This window comes from Nuphar pumila, chromosome 5 (assembly GCF_984573655.1).
Source record: "Nuphar pumila chromosome 5, dmNupPumi1.hap1.1, whole genome shotgun sequence".
In the NCBI taxonomy this organism is placed as follows: domain Eukaryota; kingdom Viridiplantae; phylum Streptophyta; class Magnoliopsida; order Nymphaeales; family Nymphaeaceae; genus Nuphar; species Nuphar pumila.
Genome location: NC_143253.1, coordinates 1,491,074 through 1,512,104, shown reverse-complemented (window position 1 = coordinate 1,512,104; position 21,031 = coordinate 1,491,074). Strand labels below are relative to the sequence as shown.

Genomic DNA, 21,031 nt, shown 5'->3' with positions numbered 1-21,031 from the left:
TACTTTCACCTGAAGGTCGGTCAAAACTGATTTTACCCACATAATCTCAACTGCGGTCTGAGCCATAGCTCGGTATTCCGATTCAGCACTCGACCTGGCTACAACAGTTTGTTTCTTACTCCTCCAGGCAACAAGATTTCCTCCCACAAAAACACAGAATCCAGTTGTTGACTTTCTATCTTTAATAGACCCCGCATAATCTGCGTCAGTGTAAGCAACAACGTCCAAGGAAAAATTTTGTTTAAACAACAGTCCTTTACCAGGAGATGACTTTAAGTACCTTAGAACCATCATAGCTGCATCCCAGTGAACTTTGGTAGGTTTATCCATGAACTGACTGATTTTACTCACGGCTAATGAAATATCAGGTTTAGTAACTGTCACATATAACAACTTACCCACCAAGGATCTAAAACTAGCACTATCCACATATTCAAACTTCTCATCGAACATATGAGTTTTGGGATCCATCAGAATGTTAGCTGGCTTCGCTCCTAACATTCCAGTCTCTTTTAATAAATCCAACACATACTTTCTTTGTGACAAAACTAAGCCCTCTTTGTTTCTTGCAACCTCGATACCCAGAAAATATCGGAGGGAACCAAGATATTTAGTAACAAAATGTTTCTGAAGATGATCCTTTGTTGCAGAAATATTTTGGGCACTGCTCCCTGTCAATATGATGTCATCGACATATACCACCATAACAACAATTTCAACACTAGTTTTCTTGATAAACAAGGAATGGTCTGAAGTTGACGTGACAAATCCAAAACCCGACATTACCTTAAATAATTTGTGAAACCATGCTCGAGGGCTCTGCTTCAGGCCATAAATAACTTTCTTCAACTTGCACACCTTCTGACACTCCCCCTGAACCTCAAAGCTTGGGGGTTGTTGCATGTAGACTGTTTCATGCAAATCCCTGTACAAAAAGGCATTTTTGACATCTAACTGAAACAAGGGCCATCCATAGTGCACAACAACAGAAAGAACGAGACGAATAGTGCCAAGACGAGCAACTGGGAAAAAAGTTTCAAAAAAGTCAACACCATAAGTCTGAGTATAGCCTTTTGCAACCAACCGGGCTTTGTATCGTTCAATTGACCCATTCGAGTTATATTTAATGGTATATACCCATTTGCAGCCAACAATATATACATCAGTAGGAGGATCAACCAAGTCCCAAGTACCCCGAGAGCATAGGGCATCCATCTCATCCCGCATAGCCTGAAATGAAATGGGGATCTTCGAAACACGAGCTTTGATTAACAAGAGCAAGTGTCAAGAATGACACTAAAGCATAACCCTTAAAAAGGGTATAACTGGAAACAAAATAAAAATAAAAATGTATTCTTTATTGATATGAAAAACCAATTGCTTAAGAAGCATTGGAGTGAAATACAAGAGGGGCTGCACCCCTTTATATACACAGCTGAAAGAGGACTCAATAGAGCTGTTGGGCACAGTCCAACAGCTCTATTTAGAGCTGTTGGAATGTGTCAGTCCAACAGCTCTATTAAGAGCTGTTGGACTGTGTCAGTCCAACAGCTCTATTGCTAGTCAAGTCTGGACAGGACTTGACTAGCAACAGTCATTCTAGTTCAAACTGAACTAGATGACATAAAGACAAAAAATAAAAATAAAGGAAAAAAAATACAGAAAAGAAAGAAATTAAAAATGTATTTATATATATATATATAATAATATAATATTATTATATATACATATATGTACAGTTTTACATTTTAACACTCCCCCTCAAACTTACGGTACAATGAGCGAAAGTTTGTCTAAGAGAAAGTGAAATCGGGGAGCAGCGAGAGGCTTTGTAAAGAGGTCTGCTAACTGATATTCTGAAGTGACATATGGCAGATCAATTATCCCGTGTAGATATTCCTCTCTGACGTAGTGACAATCCATTTCGATGTGTTTGGTGCGTTCGTGGAATGTTCTGTTACTGGCAATGTAGATCGCACTTTTGTTGTCACAACACATTTGTGAAGCCTTTGTTGCTTCAACTCCCATGTCAGCAAGCAGTCGTCGGAGCCAAACTACTTCCATGGTCGTGGTTGCCATGGCTCTGTATTCAGCTTCGGTGGATGAGAGAGATACCTTCTGCTGCTTTTTACACCTCCACGAGATTAATGATTCCCCTAAAAAGACACAAAAGCCAGTGGTTGAGTGTCTGTTATTGGGATCACCTCCCCAATCAGCATCAGTATATGCAATTAAATCAAGAGAAGAGGAGGAAGATAAGAAAAGTCCTCGTGAAAGAGAGGACTTGATGTATCTGATAATACGCATGACTGCTCCCATATGAACAGAAGTAGGAGCATGTTGAAATTTACTTGCTGTATGAACAGCATGTGCTATATCTGGTCTGGTAATGGATAGATAGGAAAGTGCCCCGACAAGCTGTCTGTAAGGAGTAGGGTCTGCAAGAAGTTCTCCATCATCAATCTTCATTTTAACATTAACAACTTCTGGAGTGTCAACTTTCTTATCATCAGTAATACCAGACCTGAAAACAATATCAAAAGCAAATTTAGTCTGAGATAATAAATATCCTCTAGGAGAATAAGCAACTTCAATGCCTAAAAAATATCTCAACAAGCCCAAATCAGTCATTTCAAAATGAGATTTAAGAAGTGTTTTGATTGTTTCAACTCCCTGTTTATCGCTTCCGGTGATGATCATATCATCCACATAGAGAAGAAGCACAATGATCTCTGCATCAGAATTCTTAATAAACAAAGCAGTGTCAGTTAAACAGAATTGAAAACCAATATCAATCATAACACGACTAAACCTATCATACCAAGCTTTTGGTGCTTGTTTAAGTCCATAAAGAGCTTTTTCTAAGCGAAGGACTTTACCCTTAGGAATACTTAGACCAGGAGGGGGTTCCATATATACTTCTTCAACTAGCTTTCCATTTAAAAAAGCATTTTTGACATCCATTTGAAAAATAGACCATTTTTTGATAGAAGCTAAGGCAATTAAGGTTCGGACAGTAGTCATACGAGCCACCGGAGCAAAGGTTTCTTCATAATCAATCCCATATTCTTGAGCATAACCTTTGGCTACTAAACGGGCTTTATATCTTTCAAGAGTACCATCACTCTTGGTTTTAATTTTATAAACCCATCGACATCCTATAGTTTTCTTCCCTGGAGGAAGATCTTGAATATTCCATGTAGAAGCCTTTTCAAGTGCATCTAATTCAACTTTCATGGCTTCTATCCATTTGATATCATTTTTTGCTTGAAAATATGTGGATGGTTCTTCATATGAGTGAATTAATGCAATAACTGCCCTATATGTGGGTGAGAAAGACTCGTATGATACAAACTTTTCTGGAGGCCTCGAGATTCGGGATGATTGTCTAGTTGGAATGTTAGAATATTTCTCAAGTGCACATGGAGTATTAGACTCTTGTCGCCTGGAATATTGAATACTAGTATCTCTATGAACTTCTTCATTTTCAACATTAAGATCAATAATTCTTGGATCATCATCAAAGTTACAATCAAGGTCATATTCATCAGATGTTGATGTTAGATCTAGCAAAAAGGAGTACTCAGTGACGTCTTTTAATTTTCTAAAATCAAAGAAGCTCTCCTTTTCAAGAAAGGAAACATTTCTAGACACATATAGTTTATTATTTTTGAAGTCAAAACATCTATAACCTTTCTGGTTTTCAGCATATCCTAAAAAAGCACAGGGAATCGCACGAGGGAAAAGTTTATCATTTTTGTCAGTAAATATGAAACATTTGCACCCAAATATTCTTAATCTAGAGTAGTCTGGAGAAATGTTCATAAGTTTTTCAATGGGAGTGATATTTTGTAACGAAGAAGATGGCATCCTATTAATGAGATAGGTGGCAGTTAAGGCAGCTTCTGCCCAAAAGTCTTTAGGGACTTGATTTGCTATTAATAAAGTTCTAGTGGTTTCTATAATATGGCGATGTTTTCGTTCTGCCAATTCATTTTGTTGAGGTGTATAAGGACAAGATCTTTGATGTGTGATGCCATGCAATTTAAGATAATTTTGAAAATCTGTGGATAAAAACTCTCCCCCTGAATCTGTGCGAAAAATAGTAATATCATTTTGAAATTTGTTTTTAACCATATTATGAAAAGTTTGAAAGTATGAAAATACTTCAGACTTATGTTTGAGAAAGTACATCCACGTATGTCGGGAGAAATCATCGACAAAAATAACATAGTAAACAAATCCTCCTTTAGAAATTACTGGTGCAGGACCCCAAACATCCGAGTGTATTAATTCAAGTGGTCTTGAAGAGAAAAAGGTTCTGTTCTGAAATGGTAATCTTTTCATTTTGCCGAGAATACAATCTTTACAATCAAATGATTCAGAGTTACAAAATTTCCCTAGATTTGGAAAATGTTGGATTTTGGCTATATGTGGGTGACCAAGTCTCTTATGCCACAGTTCCAACTCTATTTTTTGAATATTATAACAAAAAGCTTTCTTCGGCATTTCCAAAAAATCCATGTAATAGAGTCCTCCTTCTCTATGGCCTTCCCCAATCAGCTTGCCTGACTGGCGATCCTGTACCCAACAACCATGAGAAGAAAAAGAAATATTACACCCATAATCAGAAATTTGAGATACAGATAAAAGATTTAAATTTAATTTGGGAACATGTCTAATTTCTGGAATAAAAAAATTTTTTGTTTTATAAATTTTTTCAAAATCTCCTATTCCTTCTATTTCAAGAGAAGTCCCATCAGCAGTAAAGACCTTTGACACACTTGTTTTATTTTTAACACATTTGGATAGACTTTGATTATTTGGGGTCATATGAAAAGATGCACCAGAGTCAAGAAGCCAAGAAATTTTACCTAAATCAGAAAAAGATGAGGCTGCTGCGCCGGTTGAAGCTTCAGATGAGGAAGAGGCACCTTTGATGAGAGGCTGAAGGATCTCCATTAGTTGGGCCAGGGAAACTGGTGCATCCTGGTCTTTAGGCTCCGATCCAGCAATTGCAGCTCTTTTTTCTCTCAGCTCCTTAAGTTTGGGACATTGTGGCCTGTAGTGTCCCGGTTCATGACAGTGATGACAAATAACTTTCTTCTTATCATAGTCACCATTTTGTCGGTTAAAGTGAGGAGGCCTATATGATCGAACATGATTCCCTGGTCTAGACACGGCTAAAACGGAATCATCTTCAATTTTTAAAGAACCTTTCCGGAGACGATTTTCTTTCATTGTTAACTCTTCAATAGTTTCAACAATAGAAGGAATTTTTCCCCGGTGAAGTAGGGCCGATTTAGTGGTTTCAAATTCCGGCCTTAATCCAGTGATAAACTGGTAAAAATGTTCAACATCGAGTTGTTTCTGACGAAGCTCGATGTCTTCGGCACAATGCCACTTTGGTTCTAAAAGGGAAAGTTCTTCCCAAAGTTCGGACAACCCATTGTAATATTCACGAATAGTTTTGTCTCCTTGTGTCATCATTCGAACTTTTTCTTGGAGGTTGCACACGTGTGCAATATCTTTAAGGGAATACATATTCTTAAGGTATTCCCATGCCTTATCGGCATGATCAAATTTGGCAAGACTTGAGCATTTTTTAATGTCAACGCTATTGATAAGCCATGACATTATCTTCGCATGAGATATTCTCCATTCTTTCCATTTCTTCTCGTATGAGGCAATAGCCTTGATTTTCTCTTCTTCCGATAGAGGGACGTCTTTATCTCCCTCCTTTTTAGTAAGAGATAGCTTAGGTTTCGAATCGGAACCATCCACAATCCCCCATAAGCCTTTTCCCCATATATGGTGCTTCATGATTGAAGCCCATGTTACATAGTTCGTATCGCTTAGTTTCATAGGCATGATGGTGACTTTATCATTGTCATCCATCGATTACAAGGAGAGAAAGAATAGGGATAGAAGAGAAACAAGAAGGAAAATGAGAAAGAAAGAAAAAAAAAAAAACAATACAACAAGATGTGAAATCTTCTCCAATGAAGTGATAAAACACTTCTCTTCAAGTGGCGGACACTTTTGCAAACGGGCACGGAAACCGAGGCAGCTTTTCCTCAAGATTTAGTACTTCCGCGGCTTTGATACCATGAAATGAAATGGGGATCTTCGAAACACGAGCTTTGATTAACAAGAGCAAGTGTCAAGAATGACACTAAAGCATAACCCTTAAAAAGGGTATAACTGGAAACAAAATAAAAATAAAAATGTATTCTTTATTGATATGAAAAACCAATTGCTTAAGAAGCATTGGAGTGAAATACAAGAGGGGCTGCACCCCTTTATATACACAGCTGAAAGAGGACTCAATAGAGCTGTTGGGCACAGTCCAACAGCTCTATTTAGAGCTGTTGGAATGTGTCAGTCCAACAGCTCTATTAAGAGCTGTTGGACTGTGTCAGTCCAACAGCTCTATTGCTAGTCAAGTCTGGACAGGACTTGACTAGCAACAGTCATTCTAGTTCAAACTGAACTAGATGACATAAAGACAAAAAATAAAAATAAAGGAAAAAAAATACAGAAAAGAAAGAAATTAAAAATGTATTTATATATATATATATAATAATATAATATTATTATATATACATATATGTACAGTTTTACATTTTAACATAGCCTGCATCCATTTGGGGTTGAATAGAGCTTGACTATGATGAAGCAGAACAGAGGAGGTAGACAGAGCCAAAATAAAATTCTTCATAGATGCCCTAAGATTAACTTTTGAAACAAACTGAGAAATGGGATGAAGGGTGCACTGTCTTTTTCCCTTGCGCAGAGCAATAGGAAGATCATCATCAAGAGCAGAAACTTCAGGATGCTCAGAGATGCTTACCTCAGGAGAAGGAGATAATGGGGGCATGGAGGTAGGTGGTAACCTGTGAGTGTATACTATAGGAGGGTTTCGGTAGCTAGACTCACCAAAGGATGGAGCCAAAGACTATGGAGAAAACGACTCTAACGGAAAAGGAGGAATCAACAGAGGAAGGACATCGCCATGGCTCTCCTGTAACCTTGGAGTAGTACTCGAAAAATATGGAATAGACTCAAAGAAGGTAACATCCTCATTGACATACTCTTTATGGGATATAGGGTCATAGCAACGATATCCTTTTTTATTCTTAGGATACCCAAGAAAAACACATTTAATAGACTGCAAAGCAAGTTTATCTCGATCAAGACCCAACTTATGCACAAAACACGCACATCCAAAAACTTTAGGGGGATAGGAAAGAGAAGAACCTCTGGATGGAGAATTTGAATTGGGATCTGGTCTTCTACAGAACTTGAAGGCATGCGATTTATAAGAAAGCTGACAGTCAAAACCTCATCGCCCTAGTATGATGCAGGCATATTGTATTGAATCATTAGGCACCGAGCGGCATTAAGAATTTGTTTATGTTTCCTCTCAGCCACACCATTTTGCTGGGATGTATTGGGACATGTAAACTGAGGTTGAATCCCATTAGCAGAATAGAATTGAAGCAAGTCTTTGGATTTGAACTCAAGAGCATTATCAGTGCGAACAATTTTAACACACACGTCAAATTGAGTCTTTATTTCAACAATTAAAGATTTAAGAATGACAGGGCCTTGAGACCGATCTTTTAACAGGAACACCCACGATAACCTTGAGAAGTCATCAACAATAACCAAATAATAACGACACTGAGTCCTACTAGGAATCATACTCGGATCCCATACATCGACATGAAGAAGATCAAACAATCTTTGACTCGACAGACTCTGACTAGAGGGAAAAGAGCTTCGACAATGTTTTTCCAATTGACATGTTTCACACTGAAAAGAAACTGAGGGAGGTATATGAGGAATGACACGATGAAGTTTTGACACTGAAAGGTGACCCAGGCGATGATGCCACAGTAGAGGACTTGAGGATGATGTAACAGCAGAATAGACCGAACCCACTGGTTGATGTAGATAATACACACCACCTTCCTCATAGCCGCCACCAATCCTCTTCCCCGTCAGCAAGTCCTGAAAAGTGCAACCCATAGGATAAAAAATCACCCTACAATTAAGCTCTTTTGTCATTCAACTGACAAATAATAGATTATGTGGAAAAGAAGGAGCATGAAGAACATTTGACAATTGAAGAGTAGGGGAAATAGACATGTTTCCCTGCCCTACAATTGGGGAAGAACTCCCATCAGCAAGAATTACGCCTTTATGACCAGACACAGATTTTAAACTTAAAAAGTTACACGAATTTCCACACAAGTATCTAGATGCTCCTGAATCAATGATCCACCTACCACCTTGGCCAAATAGGCCATCACCTGCCGAGTACGCAACCTTGGCCACAGGAAAATTCGAAGTAGATAGGCGTAAGGCTAGAAGCTCATTATATTCAACCTTGCTAAGAGTAACAGTATCATTGGAATAATCTGCATCTGGTTTAGCCACTTGAGCCAAGGGATTAGCGAATGATTTATAATCTGATGACCCATCTGCTTTCTGCTCCCCTTTTCGTGAATCAGCCATTACCACAACTATTTAATATAAACAATCTTTCACGACAACCAGATATGAGCAAACCAAAATAGTAGTATGCAAGTTCACAAAAAAAAATCTAATATTCACCACACTCGGATCTGTGATCAGATCTCAAAAAAAAAATGCAGATCCACGACTATTTGATATAAATATTTCTTCAAGACAACCAGATTTGAACGACCCAAACCAAAATTATGCATGTCTCCGACTAAAATATGTATTTAATCTTCTCTACTCTCAGATTTGTGATTAGATCTGAACTACCAGGATCACACAATTTTTTTTACGACAATAGACTGCATTTAACCTCTTACCCACTTCACAACTTCAACACAAAACTCATACCAGTATCCGTGACCATTTGATTTTGACCTACACTGATCAGATTTCCACTAGATTTGATCATCGACAGCGAACATATTTTCTCATGTAAAATCTGATTTCAGATCTAGATTTTCAACGCTTGACAAATCCCTGCGACTTCTGTTATCTGTGTCAACAACATCAACCAAAGAATCAGATCTCCACCTGATCTGATTGCTTCCATCCACGTTTTCACGACACTTGCAGTAACTTCTCACAGTCAGCCACAACGGAATCCACACTCACCGCACCACAGCCACGGTCACAACACCAAACAACCCTTTTAAATCTACAACGGATGCCAAATCAGATCTGATCCACTACATTAACATAACTGTTCTGAAGACAGATCTGATCAACACCATGTGACAAACACTAAATCGACAAATGCAACAACAAAGTACGCATCAATGCCACGATATCAGCATGCTGCCTCCAACCTGCCAAATCACGACACACCATCTTCGACATATTTTAGGGTTTTCGACTCCATGACGAGCAACAACAAGATTGGGCTTCAGATCCAAGGCCCGTCACCAGATCATATCCTTTTCATGGTGACAAAATAGATTAAGGATCTGAGGCCAGATTGATGGCGAGCTCCTGTGAGTCGAGGCTCGGACAGGAGGTCAGATCTAATATAGATCTCCTTTGTCCACGTCCACCAGAACCAATCAATATGCTTTGAGAAGTCCCGATCGATCCTTGGAATGCAGATGAAGATGCAGGAGACTCAGGCCTTCAGAATCGAGAACAACTTTGATACCATGTTGAAGTCGGCTGTGTTTTCTAGCAAGACTTAGAGAGAGAGAGGGAAAAATCATATATTCATATTAGGGTTAATCTCTTCTTAAATAGAGATTAACCATGAGCACCAAATTACAAAAAGACCCATACCAAATAGAAATTAATACGAAAGCCCACAAGACCCTTATAAACACGTCTCAACAAGTTGGATTGCTTTTCTTTTGATGTGTATAGTTACTTTGATAACAAAATGGCTACTACCTTAAATTTGATGACCGCAAACTGTGGTTGACTTCATTTTGGAACCTGAAAAATCCACAATGACAAGGTTTGGATGTTTGCTTCTTTAAACAACTATGTTAAGTACTAATGGGAAGTAATGAGACACCAAGGGCTTGCAACACATATTGACAAAACTATCCTTTAATATTAGTGCAAATAAAATGAGATGAAACTTTCAGCCTAGTTGTATGCTTTTTCTTTTTCCTTCTGCCTTGTATTTTTCATTATCTGATAGTTTTAAGAATCATTGTGGCGTCTTTCTTTTCAGCAAAAAATATTTATTGATTGCTGCTGTCAAGTCTCCTACTTCCTGTCATTTGGTGTTTCTCCTAGACACGTCTCATTCTTAATATGAAAATTGTTTGGCTGGAGATATGTACATTTTTCTACTGTTGGATGTTATGTTCCTTCTATATTCTTATGCATTCTTTTGTGGGTATTGTATTCATGTAACTTGTACTGATTTTTTTTAGTGAAAACAGGGCTTTCCTCACTTTTTGTATACTTTTGAAAACCATGTATTTTGAATATTTTTATGTTGAGTGATTAAGTAAAATCTAGGTCACAGGGATTCGGCTAGCAGGGTGCCGCACCCGCGTCGACTCGACTCGACGCGGGTGCGGGTGCGGCACCAGGTGCAGTCAACCCGACCCTGGGTGCGTTGACCGCACCCAGGGTTATTTCAGTCCATTTTTTTGGTTTTTAATTTTTTTTTGCCAAATGGGCTGCGGAATTTAAAAAAAATCTGAAACATGAGAGTTAGCGTAGATTTTTTACAGAATTTGAAATTTGCGAAAGTAAATGTGTCCACCAATGATCCAAATACGACGAAGACACTCCATAGCAATAATGATGTGGAATGCAAGGCAACGCCTGCGGTTTCGATGTGGTGCACAATGCCTGAGGTGCATGAATCCTGAGGCATCAGCCGTACAGTGGCCACGACAACAGGGGTGTCGACCCGCTCTTGGCTGAGGTGCAACTAGGAGTATCCTGTTAGTCAACAAACGGAGTCAGTCGCGACGACGATGGCGTGAGCTCGGCTGGCCGGGCTTTGGCCTCAGCGGGGGTCACGACCAACGGGTGAGGAAAAGGATGCAGCGCCTATGGGTACTATTGTGCGGTAATAGGGACTACAACGGAGACACTGCAGCCTCGACGTCCGTAACAGAAAAGGGGCAAGTAGGGAGGTGTGGCATCCTTCGACTTGTCGAAAAAATAGAGGGCGGCAGAGGGGCACCGGTGGCACCGGCCTCTCTGTTGTCTGACGGGATCTCAGAAGGAGAAGAGCAATAGATGGGACACCTCCCTCCTTGCGGAAAAACATAGGATATAGGGGAGGAGGTCGGCTCGGTGGTGTTCGGTTAATGGCAGTGGGTGACGTCGGGTTGGCTGGGACTGGCGTCCAAAAACCCAAAGAGAGCAGCCGAGTCCGGTGCAGTGGGTGGAGATGGTGGCAACACTCAAGGGGGGTTTTAAGGCGATAGAGTGTGTCGTGAAATAGAGGAGGAATAGGGTGGACATAGGCTGTGTTGGACTGAGGTGGTCGTGCGGTGGCGGCGAATGGTGGTGTTCCGACCAACGTTGAGTGCGAAGGAAAAGGGGAGTTGCAGAGAGAGAGAGATTAAATGGGAGCGGGGTTTAAGTAGAGGGGAGAGGGAGTTCGTGAAGTGGGTCTACGATCAACAAAGGGGTAGGGTGGCGATGTGAAGGGGCAGGGGACGTGAGGGGACTTGACAAGAGGGCGGTACGGTGGGTTACCATGACGGGCATTAATGGTGAGAGAACGGGACCCGCGCTCGGGGAACCCCCGGACCCCCTTCTCTCTATATATATATTACATTTTTGCCCCTGCCGCACCCCTGCACTCGGGTTTTTTGGAAGTGCTGCATCCCCACACCCGCACCCTCACCCGCACCCGCACCTGCACCTGCACCTGCACCCATGTGACATTGTAAAATTTTGATATTCATTAGAAACTTATGAAGTGACAGATTATGTCTTTTTTTAGAGCAAAATCAAGAAAAAAGAAAAAGAAGCTACAACTTCAAAAGAGTCTAAAATGAATGGGAGGAAATGAATATGAATATGTGATGAATATGTCATCATGAAGCTGGATGTGGAATTTTCTAGACCGTATTTCTTTATGTTGATTCAGTTTTCTGCAAGGAAATGATTTTTTTGGTCTCTTTTTTGGTGCATTCTTGATAGTCAACTTCATTATCTTTCATTCTAACAGTTCCATGGCAAAACAGATGGTGCATATTTAATTGAGGCAGATAGAGTTCTCAGGCCAGGGGGCTACTTTGTCTTGACTTCACCATTAACAAAGTCACAAGGATCAACACTTAGCATGAATAATCAAAATATGGTGACTTATATTGAAGAGTTTGCTGATAAAATATGTTGGATCTTATTATCTCAGCAAGATGAGACATTCGTCTGGCAGAAGACAGCAGATCCCCATTGCTATGCGTTTCGGTGAGGATTTGCTAGATATAAGTACAGGATATTGTTATTGATTATGTCATTGTGCATAGAGATGCTTCTGTTATGTATGTATGTATGTATGTATTTTACAACTTAAATTTGAACTGTTATGGTTTGATGTCTTATTGTGATTCATTTGATCCTCTTCTGCAATCTCTAATGCTTTCTTAATACGTTTGTGGAAGACTATATCTTATTTGTCTGTGTGTGTGCTTTTTTTCTTCTGTAGCAAGCAAGGAGGTGTGCCTCCCCTTTGTAAAGAAGAATCTGATGCAAATTCATATTACCAACCACTCGCATCATGTATAAGTGGAACTAATAGTGAGCGGTGGATCCCGATACAACGGAACAGGTCGCAATCTCGGCTGTTTGCAATTCATGGAAAGTATTGTTTCAACTGTTGCTTTTATGATTTACTGCATGTGCAGCCAAAACTTTTGTATAAGAAAATTTGTGAAAATGGATGAAACCTTATGTCGCATAGACATGATCAATCACACGAGATATGACCAACAAGCTTGGTACATGAAGTTGGTTTTGTGGAACTGGGGTACAAGGATGTGACCCTTTCTTTGTTCGAGTACCATCTTATCATTAACCAACAATTCTTAGCCATTGTGTACAGTAAACAGTGTGTATGTTTGATTAGGCTTGGATTAAAATAAATTTTTGAGAGAAAATTTCACATTTTGAATAATAAATTCAATAATTTATTTGTTTGAGTGACTTTTACAAAGTGTTATCTGGGCAATCATTGACTTGATTAATTCCTAAAGATGGTTGGTTTAGTTGGTCAAAGTATAAATCTATCTTGAAAAGGATGGATTTGGTTGTCATGGCATTTACTTTGTCAAATACAATGTTGGCTATGTCCATCAAGTTATAGGTTCCCTGTGTTTGTATTTAGGTCCAGTCATGTTGACACTCAACACAAAGGCCAAATGACGTGCCCCTTGTGACATAGATTGAGACATCTTCTTTGGCTTCCAATATTTAAATATGAACAACACTAATTTCTATTATATACTTTCTGCAGGTATACAAAATGATGACTTCAATGATGACTCACATACCTGGAAGTCAGCTGTTAGTAATTATTGGTCGCTTCTGACACCTTTGATTTTCTCTGACCATCCAAAAAGGCCTGGTGATGAGGATCCTTTACCTCCATTCAACATGATACGTAATGTGATGGACATGAATGCTCACTATGGAGGGTTCAACAATGCTCTCATGGAAAAAGGAAAATCTGTCTGGGTGATGAATGTTGTACCAATCAGAACTCAAAATACACTTCCTCTGATACTTGATAGAGGTTTTGCTGGCATCTTGCATGATTGGTAAGCATCTTCTCATGAACTTGTATCCTTGACAAAGTGTAACCTTGGCAGAGTTCTGTCACTCTTTTGATGAAATTTACAATGTAAATATGCTCCAAGATTTTATGCTAGGATAGAACTGCAATTATTGACTGTATGTTGAACCCATTCCCAAGCATTTAGTAAATGGGAATATGCGTGGAACCATCTAACGTGTGTTAGATAGTCCCAACATACATATGTTTGAATCATACACTTTCAGTGTGTATAGGTGCATCATATTCCCATTTAAACCAGATAGATCCTAACTTTGATTAGGTCCATTGACTTAAAATCAAATGGATTGATTTAAGTTTCAAAAATTCACTTTTCACATATTTAAGGCCTTATATTTGTTCTGATATTCATTGAATTAGGGTAGCTAGCTTAGATCCATCCAAACCTGTAACTTAGAAGAAAAATGGGTTTAATATTACAAGGTTGAAGAATTTCTTGTGCAATTTTTCCTTGTGCTACACTTTTTTCTTTTAAACAAATCTCAAGTCTATTGTGGAACAAGATCCTGTATTCCAGAACTATAATGTGGTAAAAGGCCTGACCAATGTCAGAGACTGTAGATATATAATTGGGTGAAAAGAAATTCTACCTCCTTTCTTTTCCTCTCAAACTCATGCTGCTGTTGCAGCTTTTCTGGCAGAATACTATGCCAACTGCAAAGATTTTGGGAGTTCACTTTCTCATTCTTTTTCATTCCTAGAACAAATTTCACGGAATGAATAAGTGGAATGGTCCTGCCTGGCTTTTCTTGTGGAGAAAATTTTGCTTTAATATTGTTTGGATTGGCTGATGGACCAGCTTGCAAATGGAAAAAATAATCTAACTCTAGATGTGATATAGGATAACATTTATTCTATGTTATCAATGTATTTAGATAAGAAATGTACTGAGAATAGTTTAATCCTTGTTTTGTTTTGCAGGTGTGAACCATTTCCTACGTATCCCAGAACATATGACATGATTCATGCAGCGGATCTCCTTTCCCATCATATAAATTCTGAAGGATGTGATTTGTCATATTTGTTACTTGAGATGGATCGAATGCTACGACCTGAGGTGAGTGTAATGAAATAAGAACAAAAGCAAATAAGAGCCTCTTATAAGCTTACAAGAATACAACCAATCCACAAAATAACCACTTATGGATCAATCCACAACACCCACACAAGGGCCAAGAGAGTAAAAAATAATAGCTTTTGTATTACTCAATGCTTGAGAAAGCATGGATAAGATACAAGGGGAGAACCCCTATTTATAACAAGAGAAAGAGATATGGAGCAGTTGGGCTGCTCCAACGGTCACACTCCAACAACTAGTTGGAGCTGTCCCAATTGATGATATCAAAAAATAAAAAGGAAAAAACAAAAAAGAAATAAAAGGTACAATCAGCCCCTAATGAGTTGACCTCTATTATAAAGTAAAATGATTAAAATACCCCTGATAGTTAGTTTAGTTTACATACATATATATGAATATATATATATATATATATATATATATATATATATATATATATATATATATATATATATATATATATATATATATATTAGAAGCATAATCTTAACATCCCCTCTCAAATTCACGGTGTAATCGAGAGTTTGCCAAGTAAGAAGTGAAATCTAGGTGATAAGAGTGCTTTAGTGAAGAAGTCCGTCAGTTGACACTCAGATGGTGAATATGGCAACGTGATGGTCTTAGAAATTCGTCACAAACATAGTGGCAATTTATTTCAATATATTTGGTCTTTTCATGGAATACACGATTGCTTACAATGTACATCGCACTCTTGTTGTCACGACAGTATCTCAAGGGTTCTGCAATAAGAACTTCCAAGTCTTCTAACAATTGTCTCAACCATACTAATTCAGAAGTAGTTGTCGCCATGACACGGTAATCTACTTCAATGAAAGAGAAAGACACCTTTTGCTGTTTAATCAGAATATGCAATAACTTTTAACTAGGAAGAGGATGAAAGAAATAACCCATAATTAATAGAATTTCTAATATATCTAATAATTCTCATTACAACACTTATATGTAGTGCAGTGAGAGCAGGCTAAATTTGACTAACAGAATGAATAACATGAGAAATATCAAGACGAGTAATAGAGAGATAAGATAAAACTCGAATTATTTGTCTATATGAAGTTGGATCCTTCAAAGGTTCTCCATCATCTTTTTTCATCTTTGCATTGATGACCTCTGTAGTATCAACTCATTTTTTATTTGAGAGTCTTGACCATTTGATGATCTCTGCTGCATACTTAATTTGCAATAACAAGTAATCACAAGGTGAGTAAGCCACTTCTATTCCAAGAAAGTACCATAAAAAATCAAGATTTGTCATATCAAAGTTGGCTTTGAGTACATTTTTTTATATGACTAACTCCTTGTTTTTCACATAAATAAGTAATATCACAATTCCAGTATTAGAAGACTTAGCAATCAATGCAGTATTAGTATAACAAGATTTAAAACCAAGTTGTGTCATCACACTACTAAATCGATCATACCAAGCTTTGGGGGCTTGCTTTAGGCCATACAACACTTTTCGTAACCGGTTTTTTTTTTCATGTGCTAAACTTAATCCTAGTGGGGATCCATGTAAACTTCTTCATTGAGATTACCATTCAAAAAAATATTTTTCACATTCATTTGAAAAATAGGTCATTTTTTAATTGATGCAATAGAAATAAGAGTTCTAATAATGGTCATTCGAGCGATTAGAGCAAATGTCTCATTATATTTTTCTAATGTCTCATTACTTTTAGTTTTAAATCTTATAGACCCATCTACGTTCTATAGTTTTCTTCCTTTTAAGTAATGTTTAAATTTCTCAAGTTTTTGCCTTTTCTAAAGCTTCCAATTTATCATTCATTGCCTTGATCCATTATTGATGATTTTTAGCATCATGGTAAGATGATGGTTCTACATAAGAGTGTATACCCATTAAACATTCTTTATATTTGGGTTCAAAGAAATCATATGCTACAAATTTACTAAGAGCTTTTGAAATTCTCATGGATTTTCTAATACTAGAGGAATCTATATCTTGATTTTGAGAATATCTTTCTAAAACACTTGTAGCATGGTTTTCGCTACGTTGAGTATAGATTTGAATTTTCCTATGAGGTTTATCTATATTATCAAGACCCTCATTCATATTCCCGTGTGCATCATTTATCACTCTCATGCACATCATGAATGTCATCACAACTCCCATGCTCATTGGCAAGGTAAAAAAGAAATGAAGTCACAATGTTTTGGATTTTATTTTACCAAAATCCATTTTCGTTTTCAAGAAAAGTGACATTTCTTGAGACATATAGTTTGCTCCTTTTTATTTCATAACATCTATATTCTTTTTTATTTTCGCCATAGCCTAAAAAAGCGCAAGGAATAGTTTTTAGAGAAAGTTTGTCATTTTTGTCAATAAGCATAAAACATTTACAACCAAAGACTCAACATTTTATAATCGGGAGATGTTTTAAATAATTTTTCAATGGGAGAAATGTTTTCAATAGTTTTGTAAGGCATCTTATTTATCAAATAAACCATCGTAAGAGTGACTTCGGCCCAAAACATTTTTAGAACATTTCTTGATATAAGAAGTATTCTAGTAGTCTCAACAATATGTTTATGCTTCCTTTCGATTAGTCCATTTTGTTGAAGAGTATAAGTTATGTTTTTTTATGAATAATCCCACGTAAGTCAAGATAGTTTTTGAAATCCTTTGATACAAATTGTCTTCTGAAATCGGTTATAAAGATTTTAAAATTAGTTTTAAATTGAGTCTTTGTATAATAATGAAATCGTTGGAAACAATCAAATACTTCAAATTTGTGTTTAAGAAATATATCCAAGAGTGTCTACTATAATCATCCACAAAAACAACATAATAAGATACTCCTCCTTTGGATATAACCGGAGTTTGTCCCCATACATCCGAATATACCAACTCAAATGGTTTCTTTGATATAAAATGACTAAGACCAAAAGGTAAAAATATCATTTTACCAAGGATGCAATTTTCATAAACAAAATCCCTTTCATTATAACTTGTAAGAAATGAAAACAAATGTAATTTCGACACACTAGGATGTCTTAGTCTCTTATGCCAATTTTCTATATTTTTCTTTTTCACAAAATTACAAAAAATATGTTATGATAATTCAAGATTGTCCATAACATAGAGATCTCCTCTTCTGTGGCCTCGCCCAATCGGCTTCTCGGACTGGAGGTCCTGTATCAAACAATCATTAGATGAAAACAAAAGTTTATATCCATGATCCGTAATTTGGTAAACGGATAAGAGGTTTAAATTTAATTTTGGTACTACTATAATATTTGGTACAAAAAAGGTTTGATGATTTTGTAAAGACCCAAAAACTTTGATTTTTAAAGAAGTTTCATCGGCGGTTGAAACATAAGAACCATTTGTATTTGTATAACATTTGGATAGTGTGAACTCATTTGGGGGTCATATGAAAAGAAGTACCGGAATCAAGAATCGAAAAAGTCTTACCGGGATCAATGCATCTGGATACGGCCGCACCCGAGAAGGAAGAAACTTGATTCTTGAACATTGGTTGTAGTGCCTCCATAAGTTGTGCCAAGGATAATGAGCTGATGCATTTGGAGTCATCTACACTATTTCTTTCAAGAGATGATCAACTCGAAGCTACCTTTTTATCACCTCTTTGATCTTTTTTTCTTTTTTTAAGGCAAAAAAACTTGATATGACCTGGCTCGTAGCAACAATAACCTATTAGTTTGCCACTCTTCTTGTATTCATGAACGCTTCTTTTGTTGTTTTGGCTTTTTCCATAATCATTGAAATTTCTTTCATTCTTATTACTTATTCCAAAGTGAGGGGGCTTATAAGCCCTTGTGTGATTTTCGGGCCTTGACATAGCAAGCACGAATTCTTTCTCTTTTGAAGAGAATGGTTTTTTCAACCTATTTTTCTCCATAGTTAATTCTTCAAGAGTTTCAACTATGGTAGGTACACCTCCTTTATGAAGAAGAGCCGATTTAGTCTCTTCAAATTCGGGTCTAAGCCCATTAACAAATTAGTATAAATGCTCCATTCTAATTTGTTTTTCACAGAGTTCTATATCTTGGGGGAAATACCACTTTGGCTCTAGAAGAGCCAATTCATCCCAAAGAAGAAATAGGTCATTGTAATTTCCTTGGGGCATAGTTCTCACCTTATTTTGCACATTGCATACGTGAGCTATATCTTTGAGAGTATACATATCTTTAAGATACTTCCATACATCACTAGCAAAATCAAAATTTGCTAAGCTAGAGAATATTTTGATGTCAACACTATTGATGAGCCATTCAATTATCTTGGAATGACCCATCTTCTATTCTTTTCATTTTTTTTCATATTTGGTGACGGCCTTTGACATCTCTTTTCCTTGAATGGCCACTTCCTTTCCATTTTTCATCTTGTTAAGTATAAGTTTAGGCTCTCTTTCGGTGCCATCAACCAAATCACATAAACCATTTTTCTATATTTTATGTTTACTATGGATGCCCATATCACATAATTAGTATTATTCAGTCTCACGCAAATGGAGATGACCACTTCTCTTTCATCTTCCATTTTTACAATAACGAGAGAGAGAGAGAGATCTAAAAAGAATGTAGCGAAAATTTGTTGAAGAGAGCTTTGATGGTGCACTTCTCAATGCAACGATCCCATAAACCGATGCTCCACCAATCTCATGATCCTCTTCTTGGCCTTTCTAAATGAATCACAACTCAAGAACACCAAGGCTTTGATACCATGTAATGAAATATGAACAAAAACAAACAAGCGCCTCTTATGGGCTTACAAGAACACAACCAATTTACAAAAGAACCACTTATGGAACAATCCACAACACCCACACAAATGCCAAGAGAGTAAAAAACAATAGCTTTTGTATTACATAATGCTTGAGAAAGAATGGATAAAATACAAGGGGAGAACCCCTATTTATAACACGAAAAAGAGATAGGGAGCAACCTAACTAGCTGAACGGTCACATTTGTGGGAGCAGCTCCAACAGCTAGTTGGAGTTGTCCCAAACGACATAAAAAAAAAGGTAAAGTCACCCACTAATGGGTTGACCTCTGTTAGAAAGTAAAATGATCGAAATACCTCTGATGAGTATTTCAGTTTATATATATATATATATATATATATATATATATATATATATATATATATTAGAAGCACAATCTTAACAGTGAGTTGGTTGTTCATTAAGAAATGCACCACTCGAGTTTCCACCTTTGTTGCACTTTGAAGTTATTTGTCAACTTTTGTGTGCTTTTTTTTTTAATAACCCGACGAAACTGCACCCGTCATGAAGACTTTGTTGCATTGGCTTAACCTGCCATACCTATGCTCGTCGTGCCAACAACGTAAAATTCTAAGGATAGAACCCCTGTATTAGAGCGTGAGGTTTGAGGTGATCGGATCTGGATCTTGATCCAGATCCATATCACTCATGTCACTATTCACGTCACTATTCAACATTACTGTTCACATCTCCTAGTTTCCTATTGTATTTTATTATATATTATGTTCTTAAAATACCCTTTATTAGTCTTCTTGTATTTTGTGTTAATAAAGGTATTTTAGTAAAAATGTGTTTTAGGGTAAAGTGAATATAAATAGTCACAATGAGCCACAATTTTCTCACATTGGGAATCGTGAGAGTTCAGCCAAAACCTTTCTTTTGTCTTCTTTTTCTCTGCAGGAACTTCAGAAAACCTAAATCTAACATAGTATCAAAGCCATGATCTGGAGTGGGGCTAGAAAATCTTGGTGACCTTCAAGATTCAATCTTTGTTTCTCCAAGTATAGGTTGAGTCTTCTATTCTTTTCTCTCTTCCTCTCTTTTCTTTCCTCTTCTGTCAAATTTGCATCTCTTCTTTTGGTTCTTGATTCTTAAATCATATTCGCGTATTTCTTGATTTCTTATTTTCTTCAAATCAGATCTGCGTATTTCTTGACTCTTTCTTTTCTCTTTTATAAATTTTGGCTCATTTGTGTTTTGAGTCACATCTTTCTGGCCGAACCAGATTTATCATATCTGAAAAATATATCAGATTTGAAAAACAGATTGACGTCACCTAAGGTCAGCAATTCCTGTTTTGCGTCATTCAACAAAAAAAAAGGGATTCCAAGTTGACCTTGACACGCAATTCCTTTCTGTAAAAAAAAAGGACGTGAC

The 21,031-nt window shown here is 37.3% G+C and overlaps 1 protein-coding gene across 1 annotated transcript in view; it reads left to right on the top strand.

Moving 5' to 3' along the window:
- The window catches only part of LOC149836418 (putative methyltransferase PMT5), a 30,878-nt gene that overhangs the window by 3,741 nt on the left and 6,106 nt on the right, over positions 1-21,031 (top strand). Inside the window, exons 5-8 of the mRNA XM_090005337.1 lie at positions 12,183-12,408; positions 12,647-12,799; positions 13,455-13,757; positions 14,714-14,849. Coding sequence (XP_089861463.1) covers positions 12,183-12,408; positions 12,647-12,799; positions 13,455-13,757; positions 14,714-14,849 — 818 coding nt within the window. The remainder of the gene's footprint in view (positions 1-12,182; positions 12,409-12,646; positions 12,800-13,454; positions 13,758-14,713; positions 14,850-21,031) is intronic.